The sequence below is a fragment of the Vulpes lagopus genome, chromosome 6 (genome assembly GCF_018345385.1).
Source record: "Vulpes lagopus strain Blue_001 chromosome 6, ASM1834538v1, whole genome shotgun sequence".
Taxonomy (NCBI): Eukaryota; Metazoa; Chordata; class Mammalia; order Carnivora; family Canidae; genus Vulpes; species Vulpes lagopus.
Window position 1 is genome coordinate 37,070,088 of NC_054829.1, and position 18,645 is coordinate 37,088,732.

General features: G+C 40.9%; 1 protein-coding gene across 2 annotated transcripts in view; it reads right to left on the reverse strand.

Moving 5' to 3' along the window:
* Window positions 1-18,645, reverse strand: part of PRKCH (protein kinase C eta) — a 260,369-nt gene that overhangs the window by 20,595 nt on the left and 221,129 nt on the right. For both annotated transcript variants that reach the window (XM_041758255.1, XM_041758254.1), the window contains exons 11-12: window positions 10,061-10,199; window positions 9,274-9,462 (exon numbers count right to left, since the gene is read on the reverse strand). In XM_041758255.1, coding sequence (XP_041614189.1) covers window positions 9,274-9,462; window positions 10,061-10,199 — 328 coding nt within the window. The remainder of the gene's footprint in view (window positions 1-9,273; window positions 9,463-10,060; window positions 10,200-18,645) is intronic.

An 18,645-nucleotide genomic window follows, 5' to 3' on the forward strand; every position in this document is an offset into this window, starting at 1 on the left:
AGAAAAAAAAAAAAAGGTTTCCATGCTCATTTTACAAAATTTCTGATATCTTTATCTTCCTGGCTGAGATACAGATTAAAGAGGCAAGTGGTATTAGTACTCCGTTAAAGAAGAAGAAGAAGAAGAAGAAGAAGAAGAAGAATCATCCTTCTCACTGCTGGCCACAAATAAGACATTAGGAAACTTATAAGCTAAAATAAGGGGGAGGGAAGCTGAGAAAGCTAACTTGCATAAAACTTGATTTTAAAAATGCGAAATAAACAGTCAATGGGAAGATCAATGTGTAAGGAAATGGTTCATTTCTGAAAGGTTTTAATTGCACTAGCAGTTTCAATAAGAGGCCTGTGGAGCAGCTCCATTTCCTCATATGGGAACTCCAGTTCTGCTAAAGGGCTGCCTGGCTGCATGTTAACCATATCTCTTGCTAAAGGATCTTTCAGTAAATTTCTTTTGGATTTTCCTCATCACGGTGTCTGAAAAATCAGTTCTAATGATCCAGAGTTGGATCCTCTACCTTAATCTGGTCCCAGTTTTTCTTCTACTTCCTCAGCCTCCTTCTGGCTGACCACCTCCCTTGAGCATCCCAACCTGTGCCAGGAGGAGAGTGGGAAATGAAGGGGGTCAAATTCAATGCTGCTCTCACTAACTGCCTGGTGACAGATGTGGGACACACTCATGGCTAAGAAAGATCTCAGCATTAATTGTGATTCCCCCTTTGTGCACAGAGGTAGACAGGATTCCTGCAGACGAGGCACAGATGATGAAATCTGAGACGTGTGATGACAGATAAACCCACACAAGTACACACACACACACACACACACACACACACACACACACGTTAGTTTCTATAAAGCATAGGAACAAAAGCACTCTGTAATCTCCCTCTAATGCCAAGTTTACAATGCTTCCTTAACTGACAAAAGTGACTCAGGAGAATTCACCAAACTCCTTTCAGCACTTATTTAACCTGGCCACCTGTGTGAGCTCAGAGAAAAGGGCACTGACTTCACCTGAGTCAGCACTGAGCCTCGTGATCCCTCACAGGGGATGATTTAGCACAAAAGAAATTCACCTCACTGAGAGGCCACTTTCTTAGGCTCCTTGCATTTGTGAAGCCTTCGCCAACTCTCTCTCTGGAGCTACATGAAGGCAAAACTCAGCACAACCACAGAGACTCTAAAGAAACTCTGTTTTCTTCTGTGTTATGATTATTAGCATTTTGGGATAATTTAGTACCAGTTAAGGAAATTCAGCCAATAGCATGTATTATTCTAAAACCAAGTAAAAAAAAATTTAAAAATTATCTTTAGGGGTACCTGGGTGGCTCAGTGGTTGAACATCTGCCTTTGGCTCAGGTTGTGATCCCGGGGGCCTAGGACCAAGTCCTGCATCAGTCTTCCTGCAGGGAGTCTGCTTCTCTCTCTGCCTCTGTCTCTGTCTCTTATGAATAAATAAAATCTTTAAAAAATACCATCTTTAAGGTCATAAATCGGGAATGCCTTTACACCAGTGTGTCTTCATATATCTTTTCTGTGTTAACCTCTGTGGGTGTTGTCAGTTTTTATAAGCTATGAGAGTGAATGGGTGAGATTGTTTTGCTTTTAGAGCATGGACATGTGAGCATTTCATGCACATGTTTAAAGGGAAGATGAGAAATGAGAGACAAAAGGGCAAGCAAGAAAAACAGTTTTCCCATTGCAGTTTTTTGAGGGTATGTGGTGGTTATTTTTAGTTGTAAGGATCACTGGTTAATGATTTAGGAATTTTTCCCAAGTAGAAGTCTTGGGCTAAACACTGTGTATATTCCAGCTTCCCTCTTTCCAATGATTCTGTGCCCCAGGGGAGTGTCTTCACAAGCAAGTCCTCTGCCTCTCTCTGAGTCTATAGGAAATGTTTGGACATCCACATGTAGAGAACTCAAATGTTCACAATCTTGGGGTTGGTGATAAAGGTGATCATGGGAAAGGCCAGGGTGAGAAAGAACACTGGGCTGGGAGTTCTGTTGGGTAAGACACTAGTGCCCATTCTGTTCAACCATTGACTTTCTGTGGAACATGGGACAAGAACATCCCCTCATCCCCAATTCAGGGACTCACATTATTACACCACATGAAGCCACAAGGTCTTTAACATCTATGACTCTATGGCATGCTATATAAATGGGTATCCAAACAGTTTCTACAGATAATACCACCCTCCATTTTAAAAGGTAAGAAGGAATTCAGAAAGCATTTCTTTTTGAAGGACAAAAAAAAAAAAAAAGCAACCAAAATATCCAGCAGACACCAATTCCAGGAACAGTGCTGACCTTATGTTCCAAAGGAAAGAGCATCAGGAAATCTCAGGAAGCCAAGGAGGGATGGACCACCACACTGAGAGTGGTGCAGGGAGCGGATGTGAAAGGCTGGCTTGGAGATCTTGGCCCTTCCTGCCTTGGTGGGAAAGGGTGGACCCAGCCTGCAGGAAAGATCCCACAGGGCAGCAGGGGAGCAGCTCAGGGCACAGCTCACCAGCGGCAGCTCTCTCCTTCACTGTTCTTTGTTTAAAAAAAAAAAAATCCTTCTTTGAGATACACTTAGTTACTTGACTTGGGGTTGAGAAATACTTCTTAGAAAGGTATGAAAACTGTTTATGGATGTTGAAGAATAACTATGCTAAAAGTACTGATAAACTTTATCTGTAACATAAAAATGACCAGGATGATGTAGACTCCCAGTCCAGGACCTTGAGACTCTTACTAGCGATCAAAAGGCATAGTTGGATCCAGATCCATTGTTACGAAAACATTTCATAATAAATTCAAAACTAAACTGGGAGGAAAAAAAGATGTAGCCAGGTCAGCCAGATAACTGGTATGTGGCTCACATTATTTCTTCTTTTTATATGTTTATATTGTTAAATCACTTTGTTTCATTAAATGAAGGCTGAGTTCACTTTTTCCACACAGTCCATAATGTGTGTGTATACATACATATAAATACACATAGGCACATACGTACACACATACACCTTGAACTTTATAAAATGGACTCGTACTCCTAACTCTGGGAAACGAATTAGGGATGGTAGAAACGGAGGTGGGCGGGGGGTGGGGGTGACTGGGTGACGGGCACTGAGGGGGGCACCTGATGGGATGAGCACTGAGTGTTATTCCATATGTTGGCAAACTGAACACCAATAAAAAATAAATATATTTTTAAAAACTAAAAAAAAATGGACTCGTGTGTTAATTTTAAAAATTTACTCTTGGGGGTACCTAGGTGGCTCAGTCAGTTGAGTAACTCTTGATTTGGGCTCAGATCATCATCTCAGGGTCATGAGATCAAACCCCTCACTGGGGTCCAAGCCCAATGTTTATGGAGCCTGCTTGAGATTCTCTCTCAAAAAATTACTATTATGGGAATTTTCAAATATACACAAGTATGTAAACATCATGTGGTCTTGACACTTGCTGAAACATGCTCAAACTTGTTTCATCTACTCCCCTCCACCACCCTTGGGTTATTCTGGGGAAGAAAAAAATCCTATATATCTCATCTGCATATGCCTCTGTCTGGTCTACAAGATCTCTTTATAAATATTCTGGGTGGTCTCTTAAACATGAAAAAACAGTTTTGTCCCTCATACTTGTTCAAAATCCTTCAACGACTCATCTTAGCACTCCTTCCACAGCCTCCAATGTCCTGCATGCTTGGTCTTATCTCCTCCAACCCCCATGGCCCTGTACCTTTGGCTCATTACAGTCTGGCCATACTGCCAGAGAGTTACTCAGATGGATTCTCTCTCAGGATCTTTGTGTACATCTTAAACCTGACACATATGTGTCTTTGGTTTAGATAGAAAGCTGGAAAAATGCAATATAGCTCTCTCTTGAAAAAAAAAAATTGAACCCAGCCTCATGTATTATTTAGCACTTAGTAATCTTGATGTTGATGGACCTTGCTTCAAGAAGATGATGATAATGACGCATTCAGTACATTATGAAATTATTACTCATAACTCAACAATACTAATAACTTACTCCTGTACTGTGTGTGCCACTTTGAAAATGCTTTCATGTGTGCTCCTTCATTTGAAGTGGGTATTGTTGGTGTCATTGCCCTTGCCTTGCAGAGGTAGACTGAAGAGCAGTAGCAGAAGTGGAATGAAGTCCCCTGACTCTAAGACTAGTGTGTGCTCCTTCCCCTCTACCATGTGAGGTTGGTTCACCTCTTTTGGTCTCAGCTCCATCTATCAACCAGTGATTCAGACAAAGTGCTTTTAGAAGATTTTCTATCCCAGCGATTCTGTGTATATGTTTCTAATAGTCACCAAGCTCTATGAAATTAAGGGTGATGACAAGGATTATAAGCCAAAACTTAGCATGGATGACCTCCTGGCAATTTTTAGGACCACACACGACTCCATCCAATGGAGTCAACATCTAACATTAGGAACTCTTGAAGTCACCAAGCTCCCAGAATCATGGGGGGGGGGGAGGGGGGGCACAAAATCCTGGAAAAGAGCTTGAAAGCTATATTTTTAAAGAAAGCAATACACTTGACCCTGAACTGGGATTGTACAACAAAATGAAGGCTTGTTCAGAGTCTTTAAAAATGTCTCAGCTTACCTAACTTCTAACACAGACATATTCCCCAAGCCCTCAGTTATCTGGCCTAGGACTACTTGTTCCTACTTAGCTAGTACTACTCAAAAGTTACTGCTGGGATCAATTTCTGGGTAGATCATACTGTAAAATCACTGGCCTATTTCACAAGTAAAACTAGTAGCCACATTTCAGATTTACTTGTTTATACAACCTGAAGTCATTCCTTCCTAATCTCCTCATTGAATCCTCTTCCAATGTCACCCCTTGAACCTTAGTGGGCCCTAAGCCCCATCCTCCAACCTCCTTTTATTCTTCAGCCTCTACCCTAGCCATGTCTGTGCCCATATTCTTCCCATTGGAAGTAGAAGAAAAATGGGGAATGGCCAGATGTAGTCTAGCTTAGAACCCTGGCTGGGCGTTAAGAAAATCTGGGTTCTGATCTCATAGCTTTGAGGTTTTTCTCTTTTTTTAAAAAAATTATGGAATATATAGCACGTGACATTTACCTCCTTGACCATTTTTAAGTGTATAGTGCAGTAGCATCAAGTACATTCACACTGTTGTGTAACCATCACCACCATCCATCTCCAGAACTTTTTCTATTCTCCAAAACTTAAACTCCATACCCCTTAAACACTAATTCTCTACCCCCTCCTCTAGTCCCTGGCAAACACCATTTTGCTTTTTTGTCTATAAATTTGACATTCTAGGTACCTCATATTATGGAATTATATATTTGTCCTTTTGGGTTTGGCTTATTTCATTAGGCATGCCTTCAAAGTTCATCCACATTGTAACATGTATCAAAATTTCCTTCCTTTTTAAGGATGAATAATAATCCATTGTATGCATACACCACATTTTATTTATCCATTCATCTGTTGATAAACACTTGGATTGTTTCCACCTTTCAGGTATTGTGAATAATGCTGCCATGAAGACTAGTACAAATATCTCTTCAAGTCTCTGCTTTCAATTCTTCTGGCAATATATCCAGAAATGGAATTGCTAGACCATGTGGTAATTTTATGTTTAATTTTTTTGGGAACTGCCTGCCATACTGTTTTCCACAGTGGCTGCACCATTTTACATTTCTATGAAAAATGCACAAGATATCTAGTTTGTTTGTTTAAACCAGTGTGCTGAATGGCCTTTGGCAAGTCATAATTTCTCTGGGCCTCAGTTTCCTTACCTATAAAATGAGGGGATTGGAATGGACAATCTCTAAGGTTTCTTCTAGCAATAAAACACTATATTGGTCTAATTAAATCAAGTTGCAATTAAAGCCAGAAAGCAGTCCAAATGGTTTATAAATGTGACTTGATACCTTAAGCTTTCATAATACAATACACAAAGAAATCACTTTTCAAAGAAAAGGACAAAGAGTCTAAAGATCCTTTCATGCACCCAGCTCTCATTGATGATGATAGTGGCTACCTCCTGAGCATCTACTCTGCTAAACATTGTTCCAAATATTCCTCACACACTATCTCATGCCCCAGTTGTACAGATAAGGAAACTGAGGCACGGCAAAATTACGCTATGTGCCCAAGGTAACATAGCCAGTGAGTGAAAGAGCCAAGATTTGCCTTGGACAGCTCTTCTGTGGAGGCAGTTTCTTCACCTCCACATTCGCACCTCCACATCCGGATGAAGCCTTTCCTTTCTGGTGTTTCTCCTCATGTCCTGAGTGCTCTTAACTGTTTTCTTTCTTTTCCTTGATCACACTTCCATTTAAATGTCTTAGCCCTCTGCAGAGAATAGCTGAATTTCCTTAGCTCTGGTATTTAGGTTTTTTATTTTTAGGCACAGAGGCTGAATTATACAAAACTGCCCCAGAAATCCTCTGGGTAAATGCTTTTTAGTAATATTATCTGATACCAAGTGTTGTGCAGAAAATCACTTTTAAGGGATGCTCCTTGAAGGAAGAAGAAATAGAATCCTCATGGTGTTCTGGACAATAATCTTATGACATGGATTTTATTACCTTGATTTTGTAAGCAAGGACACTGAGATTCAGAGGGGTGTGGTAGCTCACCAAGGTCATTGAGCCAAAATAGAATAGAGCTGGGAGGTAAACCTGTCATCAAGTGAGGCCCATGCTCCTTCCTTTGGGGAGACACCTCACCAAGAACATAGAATACCACTTAGGAAAATCAATACAAGGTCAATGACAGATCATGATCTCAGAATCCTGTCTCTATCCAGCTGAGCAACTAATGTCTAAAAGAAAAATAAAGGGAAGTGAAGAGCTTCCCAGAAGTAAATCTGCAAGGAGAGGGAAAACTTGGTCTCCAATGAAGATGAGATTCTCTTTAAGCACCAGAGAAAGGCTTTGTTTTCTCTTAGAACAAAGATTGTAGAGGGAGGATATTACTGAATCACATATATTCTAGTTACCAAAAATATAATTTTATACATCAAAGATATAGTTCAAAGTAATTGGATTTATCTGGTTAAGAAGAAACCATCCTAATAGTTCCATATGGATCTTAATCTTGCTTAGTACCAGTTCAAGGTTTTATAGGAATTAGGTGGGGGGTGGGGGGTAAGATCTAGGTCCCAGATTTAGTTGGGGAAAGCCCCATCAAGAAGATTCTGAAATACTAGAAGAAGGTCAAGGACTTTTAAAATTTTGAATAAAAAAGATCAAGAGAAATAGATGTGAGTGATGTCCAACACAAAGGATGAGGTGACCTCAAGATTTCCACTGGATCCAGACAAAAGATAGGAGGTATTTATCAGAGAAATGCTTATCTGGATTGTTAACCCTACACAGAGAACATTAAAGTTTCTGGGGGGGCAGACTGACTTTTATGGTAGCAAGCCTTCATGGTAGCAAGCATAATGACATTTATATACCAAGCCAATAATGCACATTTCTTAATCATTTGAACTAGTATTTTCATTGGGATTATAGACTCTGAGGTCTTTCCTTTAAATATTAAAAATGCTAAATCAGCTACAGTAATTGAACTAAATATGTGCACCACGAAAAACCATGAATATAATGATGGTGGTGGTTGTCGGCCACAGGGGGATAGCATGCCTTAAGAGCCAGATAATGGACCATGGTACTAGGAAAGTAATAATGCAAAGTAAGCCTGATTCTGTAGCATGATTAGGTTGTGTTAAAGTAGCTTAGGTAATCAGAGTTAGCTGGGGCCAACCTAGGTGAGTACAGTTCCCTTCCAGAAGTTAAGACACTTCAGGGCATGAATTCACAAAGACAAGCCCTCCTCCGTCTTTTATTCATGATTATAAAAGCCAGAGTCTTTGTTTCCTCAGTCTAAACTACTAACTATACAAATCAGTTTTTCTTATGAAAACATACTAGATAGGAGACATTTGGTAGAATCCAAAGTGACTTCACTCTTATTTCTATATGAGATTAGTGTTTCCTCACTATCAGGAGAGCCCTGGCACCTAATCTTGAGAATCAAGTTACCAATTACAATTCACTTTGGCAATACTTGCCCGAGAAGGATTTTTATAATTATTTCACTTTTATGATTATTTTTTTATTATTTCATTTTTTCACCCCCGTACACAGTGACCTGCATACAAAATGTTCTTGAAATGGCATTGATTATATGACTGAAGATTTCTCTTTTTTTTAAGATTTTATTTATTTATTTATGAGAGACACAAAGGCGGGGGGGGGCAGAGACACAAACAGAGAAGAAGCAGGCTCCATGCAGGAAGCCTGATGTGGGACTCAATCCCGGGACTCCAGGATCACATTCTGGGCTGAAGGCAGCACTAAACCGCTGAGTCACCTAGGGATCCCCTGACTGAAGATTTCTAATGAGAGATAAATCTCTCAACAAGATAGCCAATATTTCCCAAGTTTAGCTTTTTGTCTCAAATCACTGAAAAGGATAGAACTTGAGGAAAGCAATTCTTATCCCATAGAAACTATCCAACAGAGAATGGATTGCTCCGATTTTTCCCTACTTGAAGAATTGACCTTTTATCCATCTGTATTCCCCTGTGTATCTGGTAGGTGAAAATATATGATTTGTGAATTCAACTAATGTGGTCACAGGAATGATACAGGTTACATGTGCTTTTTAAATTTTCAACATTAATGGCATCAAATCTATGCTTCCTCCTCACTTCAAAATAAGGCTTCTAGCACAGTACCTTATGTGCATGCAAAAAAGACTTTTCATCATACATTAACCTCACTGTACTTGAATCCTGGGCCTGGCACCTCACTTATTACTCATTATAATAAATATGGACACAAAAGGGATCTGCAGAAGTTTAGAAAATTTCTCCTGGCCTCACCCAGAGGTAACGGAAAGATCCCTTCATCCCAGAAACTTAGTCAATATCCTAACAAACCAGGAATGGCATTAACATGATCCAATTCCCTGGCATGTCCTGACTGTTTAAAGGGGGTGCATCACTTCACTTATGCTAAAGCCACAAGTGCTATAAATACTTGATATTTGGTAAACAACATATCAACTGCTCACAGTTGGCCCAGAAAGAACTACTGCATAACAGAGGAAAACATTCTAAGAGAACTCTGGTTCTTTGATTCTGCAGATTAAAACAGATATTGCAGTGAGCGCTGGGAGCTTACCAGCTCAAGGTATTGAAAGAACACAAGGAGTACACACAGTCAGCTGGTTTGCAGTAGGCTGGATGCTGGCTAGGTAAGTCAGACTTACAGATTTCAGGATCCCTGTGGCATCATCGTGGAGCCACGTAGGGTAGACCACTTCATCATTCAGTATGGCCTCAAAGAGGTCATCTTCGTTCTCCGCCTCAAAGGGTGCATGACCACAGAGCATCTCGTAGAGCAAAACTCCCATCGCCCACCAATCTACTGCAGGTCCGTAGAGCATTTCCTGGAGGATCTGTGCAAAGGGGGCAGTGTGAGATGTGTTTTGCACATCTGATTAATGAATGTGTCCTGAATGACTAGGGAAAATGATGAATTAGAAAATATGTTTCATCTCATCTCTGGAGTGCTGTTTTTTTCTGTGGTTCCACTCAGAGGACTCTTCATCAAGGTGATCAAACATTTATGGCCTGTTTCAGCCAAGGTAATGGCATATGCAGATCCAAAACAGAGAGGGTTTTGGCACTGTGTCCCTGCAGAGGGAGGAGGGGCCTGGGCTCACTCATTCACATGGGAAAGACTGGGGAACTTTACTCCTGCTAAATGGGGCTAGGACCAAAGCACAGAGTAGAGACAAAGAGGAAAATAAATAGCTGTTGAGTATAGCACATTTTGTCCTCATTTGGGGATAATGCCTAAAGCAATTACAAGGTTTACAATTTTTTTTTTAATTCAAATTCTTATTTATAGGAACCAAGGGCATTTTCAGCCATCATTCACCCAATGAGGCATAAGGGAGTGTGGAGGTATCAGCTTTCAACACTCCCAGAGAGCCCTAGTACACAAAAGCAGCCTGTGACATTAATGCTCAGGATTTGCAAAGCTGTACTCACCTCTGGAGCAATATAGTCAGGCGTGCCACAGAAGGTGGCTGTGGTGACTCCATTACAGATCCCCTCCTTGCACATTCCAAAGTCTGCCAGCTTACAGTGGCCCTCATGGTCCAACAGTACATTGTCCAGTTTGAGATCTCTGAAAGAAATAAAGAGCAGAATGTGTAGGATAGCCAGGCCCCAAACCCAGATGGGCTCACTCATGGGGTGGGTAATGAGACCACACCAAGCAAGTTTTCTGCATAGACTTCAAAGGTAACAAAATTCTTTGAGTTATCTTGGAAAAAACTTTAGGTCACCTCTCCACATTTGCCTCATGGTTCCTAGAAGATGGTCCCATGTAAACAGGCTAACCACATAGAAAAACCTAGGCATGATGGTATCCCTGGGGCATCTCCACAGGAGCTACAGGACTGTTGCTCTGGGGCTTCACACCCACAGGGGGCTGTGTCGGGACACTTGTGGCTCTGCGTTCCTATCCCTGCTCTGGGAATCAAGTTCTGTTGGCCTGCTTGGCCCGAGGGAAAGACTGGTATCTGTCCAGCCCTGGATCACGTTTCAGCTCCAAGGAGGTAGGTGATGCCAGAACTGGCATGACCAGTTCCCAGGCTGTGCCTGGTGAGTTGATACAGCCTGACCACACAGGTCTCATGCAGAGCGGTCACTGGAGACACCCAGGAATGAAAAACAAAGTTCTGTTTTCTAGGAATCCGTGATAAGTGAGGTTAAAGCAGAAGGATTTTCCTGGCACGCAGCAGTGGGACTGCAGACCAGACTTCCTCTCTGCTCGTGTGCTCCTGGCAGCAGTCTCCCTGGGTGGAAGGGGTGGAAGCCAAGGTGTGCTGGGTCCCTGAGTGCCCATTTCAGGAAAGCAAGCCTTTCCACTCTACGTCAAAGCTGGCCCCCCTTCCCCTGCTCCATACAAAATCCTACTTTCCAATAAGCAACTGTTTCAATGAGCTGTGATCTGTGGAAACGGTTTCCTTACCCTGGAGGCCCCACACAATATAAGCAGGATGCATTTAACTCATGTGAAGGTGGACTCACAAGATGCAGGGTGGTGGGTGGGATGGCTGTGATCACCTACACGGGAGGGAGGCCACTGCCAAGAGGGAGGTCTTTCTCCTCCATTCTTCAAGGAGTGGCTGCAGACCCTAGGCCCTATTAGCACCGGGTTGTCCGGCTCCTTGGGGATGGCTGGCATGCATTAGAGGTGGCCAAGGTTAAAGATTATAGTCTGCCACCCAGGAGAGAGTGAGACTGTGGGGGACAAAAGCCTGTGGGCGGCCCCTGTCAGCTTCACGTTCTAGCCCAGCTGTCCAGGCCCGTGTGGACCTGTGCCCAGAGCATGCTCTCTCATGTTGCCAAACAAGGTTACTGGGTTTCTGAATTATCCTGAAGCTGTTAGCCTGCTAAGGACTCATAAAGGACTTTCTTTGGTAACAGAAACAAGTGCTAACAGAAACCCACAACGGTCTGAAGCACTGACCTGTGATTGCTCAAGAGAGTTAGTGACTAATATCCCCAGTAAGAGGTTTCATTGTATATTAGTCAGTTGCTGTCAGGGGTAGTAGGAATTGTTCAGGGAGAGATAAGTGCCTGCAATCAGTTTTGTAAGCCACCCACCACCAAGCCCTCTGCACAGAGAAGGCCCGGAACATGGCCTCACTGCTCAGAAGACAGAACCAAGCAGAACAGGGGATGCAACTCATCCCTGTCAAGGATGCCTGAGGCCACAGAGGCAGCTTAGACACTGAATTCTGACATTTCAGCCTAATTTCAGGCATTCTTCAGAACTGCACAAGCCCTGAGGGAAATGCCATTGCTGCTTTCACACCAGGTGTGATCTAACACACAAAACTCCCAAACTGGGATCCCAATGGGGTTCAATTAAGAGCAGAATATAATCCCAGGCTATCAGTTCTGCTTTCAGCCCAAATATCTCACACCTTCGCTTTAAGTTCTGTCCTGATTTCCCCAGATAGTCAATTTTGCTCCTAGAGTGCCCAGTTAATGCCTCTATGATGGTGAGCCCTGCACTGTATTCCAGAAGGCTCTGTGTACCTGTCTCCCTTTAGTTGGAGCTAAGCCTTACTCCTCCCTAGCTCCAGCTTGGTGCTGGCAGAAGGTGCTGACCAATGAAATAAACAGAAGCATTTCAGACAGACAATAGTGAGCTGCCCTAGCCAACTCAGAGCCTATCTTATTTTTAGGGGAAGAAAGGAAGCTTCATAAACCTCCCTGGGATGCTTGTTCCAAAGCAAGTAAACTTATAAAAAGTCATGTGCTTTACTCCTTAGAGATAGATTCCAGAGGGAAAAGAAGAATCCTGAAATGTGAGTTTAAACTCTTCACTTTGGTGAAGGCAGAGAAGGGAAACTACTTTAGGAAAGGCAAATATGGACCCAATCATAATACTTTTCATTGGCTTGCAGCCAGATTAAAGAGTAAAACATTGACAGGGTTAGTCAAATAGATCCAAAGGTTACAGAACCATTCATGGCCACGATCGGCTTCCATTCTAAGGGTAATTATTATCGTCACTTAAAAAAAAAAAAAAGCAAAAGCAAAAAATGTTACCCTATACCTTCTGACTTTGAAATATGCAGAGGTCAGGTTTTGGAGCTCCTCAGCCTCCAATGCTGACATGTAACTCAACAGCCAAATTTAACAAGGCTACACGATGAAGATTACAAGTTCATACAGGGCAGAGGCTCAGATCCCAAAACGCCAAATGCACAATTATGGGCTCATCATTCATGAGTGCATGGAACACCGGTATTTCACAGCTATAACTTTTGTCATGCAAGTACAGAAGGGTAGAAGGAGTTATTTTATACATTGTTGTTGCTGGGTACTCAGAGTTACTTAAAATGCCTACAATGGTTTCAGAGAAGCATCTCAAGTGGTTGAGGACAAAGGAAATTCAGAAATTCTATTTATTTTGTTTCCACCATAAGCTATTCCAAGAGTCATAAAACAGAATGACATGAGTCTCTCTGCTTAGATCACTGGAATCAGTGACTCTTCCAAAAGAAATAAAGGAAGGTGAGTTGAGAGCCGGCTTCTTGAGCAAGAATGACTCTAAGAGGTTATTCAGTAACTATTTTTAACATATTTAAAAACTTTTTTTATCAAGGAAAATTTCAAATCTACACAAAAGTACGGAGACTATAACAACTGTGGTGGATCACAGACCATAAGTGACTATCGATGCATGCCCAATCTTGTTTTGTATATACATTCACTCCCTTCCTGATCCATCTTTTTTCAGATTTTGAAGCAAATACAAGACATAAATTCATCTGTAAATATTTTAATATCTGAATCTAAGAGACAATAATTCTTCAATAAAATATAACTTTGATATTGGTTATTATAAAATATATAGTCAATATACTCTTAAAGTGTATTGCTTTTTGTCTGCTCATATGCATATGTGCGTGGTGTCCAGAACCTGAAAAGATTCTGTAGATAAAAATAATAGTATGACAATAGCTAAGAACCTTATTTAGTTACCCAAGGGTAAAATCCAGGATTCCAATTCAGTTCTGCTCACCTCACTCCAAAGCATGGGCTCATAACTCACTATAGTAGGCAAACTGTCTTTTATATATTGGTATTGCATTGCTGTTTAACCCTCCTAATACTTCTGAGAGGAATATATCTAGACTATATCCTGAGAAGACTTCCCCAATTGAAACAAAAACTGAGAATCAATAAATATCCCAAGACAGAATTATGACAAAGGGACATTTTTGTATATATCACTATGAAATGCATTATCAAAGTTTTACCAAAAAAAATTTTTGCTTTGGTTTTTAGTGCACAGAGAGGGAATTCAATGCATTCTCCCCAATCCTTGAATGTACAGGAATAGGGGAATGCACAGCAAATGCATCTCTCTTAGTCAAACATTCAGAAGATAATTCACTGCTCTCTTGTAAGGAGAGGCTGATGGGTGGGTAAAAGTGAAGAGGTGGCTGAAAAGAATGAATTTAATACTATGATCATAATTTCACAACAAAACTATTTATGGCTGGCTTGTCTTTTGAGTCTATAGGTTTACATAAGCTTGTGAGTTTTTCAAGGCAAGACTGATATTGTTAAATTGGTAAAAGAATGCTGAGGGATGTCTGGGTGGCTTAGTTAGTTAAGCATCTGACTCTTGATTTCAGCTCAGGTCACAATCTTAGAGTCATGAGATGGAGCCCTATGGGCTTCGATCAGCTCCAACTGATTCCATTCTGGGCATGGGGCCTGCTTAAGATTCTCTCTCTCCCTCTGCCCCACCCCCCTCATTCTCCCATGTGCATTCTCTCTCTTAAAAAAAAGAATGTTGAAAAGTCATTGAAACAGCAAATGCCTAAAATCTGATTTTATCATCAATTCAGTAGTGTCATTCATATATTAGCTAACACAAGATATTCAGCCATTCACCCACCCAACAAATCTTAAAGGACCATCTCTGAGCCAAACAATATACAAGGGGCTCAGAGTCCTAAAGGAGACAGGAGATAGCAGGAGCCTGATAAGGCAGGGGCCAGTCAAAATTCTGGTCTTTAGCCCAAGAAGAAAGAGAAACCATCAAAAGGTCATACACAGGAGATGGATAGTGTTAACTCGCGATTTTACAATGAGCCTCCAGCAACAGTGTGGACAACAGATTAGAGGGCGACGAGAGAACTGAGGAAACAGGTTGGTAAGCTACTGAAGTGTTCAGAAAACAAATGATGGTGGCCTGGAGCAGTGTGGGGCAGTAAGGCAAAGGGAACTAGATGGACCGAGACCTACTGGGAGGAAAAGTAACAGGATTTAGTAATGGAAGGATATAGACAGTAAAAGGGAAGAAGGTGTGAGTGTCTTCTGGCTCACAGAATTTATTTTGGACATATTGAGCTATTTTTTCGGACATCCAAGTGGAGACGTTTACAGGCAGCTGAGTATACATGGCTAGAACTCAGAGGAAAGGCTGGGCCGGAGATACAAATTGGGAGGCATTAGCCAGGCGTGGATGAGTTCACCTGGGGAGAGGGAATGGAATGAGAAGGGTATCCTGAGGATAAGATCCCTGACCTTTTTCACACCAGGACCACAAATACTGGTGATGAATTAGAGCCAGAGTGGGTAGCAGAGCTGAGTGCCTGTGTAAGCAAGGACCCAACTCTTTTGCCTCTAAGTGGACCGTCCCTAGTCTTGTCAAGGTTTAAAAGGGTGAGAAAACATTAACCTTTTACAATCAAAATCATCTACTGGATTCTTTCTAGGTTTAACCCTCAACCTCTGCTACATGATGTGATGCTTTTGTAAGCATAAACTTAAGTATTCTATTTTACAAAAATGTTTGTTGCTGCATCTTCTATAACAGCAAAAATTTGGAAATAAGCCAAATTATTTATTAATAGGGGAATGGCTAAACAAATTATGGTATATATTGTGACAGAATTTTATGGAAGCTGCAAAAATTTTTTGAAGGATTAAAAATGTAGAGACATTCTTATGACAGAATTTTTATCTTATGGAGATTATTTCTTTTGTGATTATAGAATATTTTCATTATGTAAAATTCAATCAATCCTGAAAAAATTATGGTGAAAACCATGACAGTCTCACACTCTTCAAATCTTTTCTTTTTAATGGTACACTAATATATATTATGAAGTAATTTGCTTTTCTTATCTAATGAATATTTTGGACATATTTCTGTATCCTATAGATCTGTCTCATTCTCTGTAATGGTTATCTGAAATTCCATTAGAAAGGTGTATCACAATTTAACTAGTTCCTTCTCCATGAACATTTATTTTATTTTAAAGATTTATTTATTAATTCATGAGAAACACAGGCAGAGAGAGAAGCAGGCTCCATGCAGGGAACCCAATGTGGGACTCGATCCTGGGACTCCAGGAATCACGCCCTGGACCGAAGGCAGGCGCTTAACTGCTGAGCCGCCCAGGTGTCCCTCCATGAACATTTAGATGGGTTTCAATTTTTAACAACTTCACAGAGTAACGAACATTAGTTGCGGCCTTGTAGGAAGGTTTACTTTGGATAGATTTTTAGAAGTGCTATGTGTCAAAGGATATAAATATTTACTATTTAAACAGATGTTGAACAATTGCTGAGAAAGGTTGCACCAATTTATACTCCCACCAATAGTGTACGAGAACATCCATTTGTTTTCCTTATTCAAGTCAGACATAATCATCCAATTTAAATCCTTGCCAATTTGCTAGGGAAAATGATCTCATTGTTTTAACTTCATTTCTTATTAATGAGATTAAGCTTTTAAAAATATATGCTTAATGACCATTTGTATTTCTTCTTTTGCCTTTTCACATGTTTTACCCATTTTAAAATTTGAGTTATCTTTCTAATTACTTTTTAGAAGCTCATTGCATATTATTGATAGTTGTGATTTTTACATAGATTACAAATATTATTGCCCAATTTGTTTTTAAGTTTTCTTTATGGTAACTTTCATGTTTTTATATAGTCAAGTCTTTCGATTTTTCCTTTAGGATTTCATGATTTGTTTACAGACTGATACAATTATAAGTGGAAAAGCAGGGTAAAAAAACTGTATTTTCAATATTCTCTTAATTATGGTTGTTTAGGAGATAGAGGGAAGGAAGCAAAAGAGGAGGGAAAGAGAGATGGAAAGACAAGAGGTACAGTTAAAAACTATTTCTTGGTGATATGTTTATAAATAATTTTTCTTTGCTTTGTGTTTTCTAAATTTCTTATGGGAATTACATATTCTTTTGATAACCAGGAAGAAGTCATTAAAATACATGTTTACATGTTTCAGCTCTTCTTTGGTTTCTGTACCATTTACGGCTGTAAATGATATGTCCCTGTATTCTTAATCAACTTGAGCATGAAAATGAGGCCCCCAGCTAAAAAAAAAAAAAAAAAAATCCTAATTATTAAATGAAGTCCTTATACCATTTCACCTCATGAAGTGACATTTTATCTGGCTTTGTGGGGCTGATGTATTGGAACAAATTAGAAACAAATATATTAAACATGCACACTCATTATTCTGAGGCTGAATGTAAAATAACTTACTTTCTAAGGAATAAAGTCCATAAGACAATTTCCAACCTGAAAGTATCACCAACTCTCCTCTTAGGCTCCTTCTATTCTTCCATATTTTTCCCAACAGCTATTTAAGTTGGGAAATGATCATAAAAATGACCCTGTACAAGTCTGGCTATTACACTCCCTTTAAAACAGGGCCAGGGACTCACAAACGAATCCCCCCAGCCCAGGTGTTAGTTTCCATCCAGTTCTGGTGTCAGATGCACTCAATATGCAGGCAGTATGTTTCCACCTTCACCACTGTGCATATGCAGGACCAATTTAACTTGAGCAGAGGGACCAAGAGATTTCCCCTTGCCTTGTCTTATGGCTGGAAGAAATGTACAAAACACTCATTGCCTCTCTGGACAAATATAGGAGACAATGAGTTTGATGAACATCCACATTGTACAGATCATACATTTCCTTATTGACCATCAAATAAATGATCCATCAAGCTGACAGTTGAGCCTTCCAACTTTTTTTTCATTTCAAGCCTCTATCCCTGCTCCAGGAGGGTTGAGATTCTCCAGCTGAAGTGGCACAAATTTATTTAGTAGTTTCTTATACTACTTTTATTTTTATAGTTGCCAAGAAAACCTTTCTCACCAACTCTCTTTGCTAAAATGCTTCTTACGTGATACCTAGCAGCGTTCAGCATGCAGATGCTCTTGGCAAGGGAAAGCAGGCAGGCAGGATGGAGGGCTTCAGACAGACACCAAGGAAATGACAGAGCCTTGGTGGCTAGAGGTCTCCTGACCATTGGGCCTCACTCTGACAGCACAGAAAGGTTGCTGGAGCAAATGATACACTTGCACTTGATAGTCTAAGGGGGCGGGGAGAAGGTGATCAATATGTTGAATTCTGCTTAACTCCTCAGGCCGGGAGCTGGGTACAGCTGACCCATGGCAAACCACTTGTCAGGGCAGCTTGCTTCCCAGTCACAGAAATCCAACAAAGAAATGGATCAGAGAGTCACAGGGATTCCAAGAACCCGCAAGCTAGGGAGAGGATAGGTGTGGAGATCCCTATTTCTGCTTGCAGGGCATATTTAGGAAGGTAAAGGAAGAACAATTTCAAGGAGGAGGAATCAGAACACGGTTCCCTCTTAACTGATGTGATCTTAATGATAATTGGCGCAGCTGTGGAGTAGGGACGTGCAGGGGCAGATGGATCTTGCTAGGTTTATGGTACACAAATTGCGCCAATACCAACAAACAGGTTCACAGAACAAAACTCTGCTAAACCTCAGAGGACACACAGTTCTAGGTAAATAAATGTGAGCCACTGTTGTCACCAATATTATTGTTAGTAACTAGATAGATGTGGCTGCCTCCTCAGAAAGATTAGCCAGACAATTGAGGTATCAATGCAAATACACAGTGAAGGGACAATGAGACATCTGAGGCTGTCTAGCTGTGGCTGGCTCCTTCCAGGGAAACCCAGGGCTCTTCTGACTTGGGGGTGCTAGACTCTGTCAGCAGTGAGGCTGGTTCCCTGAA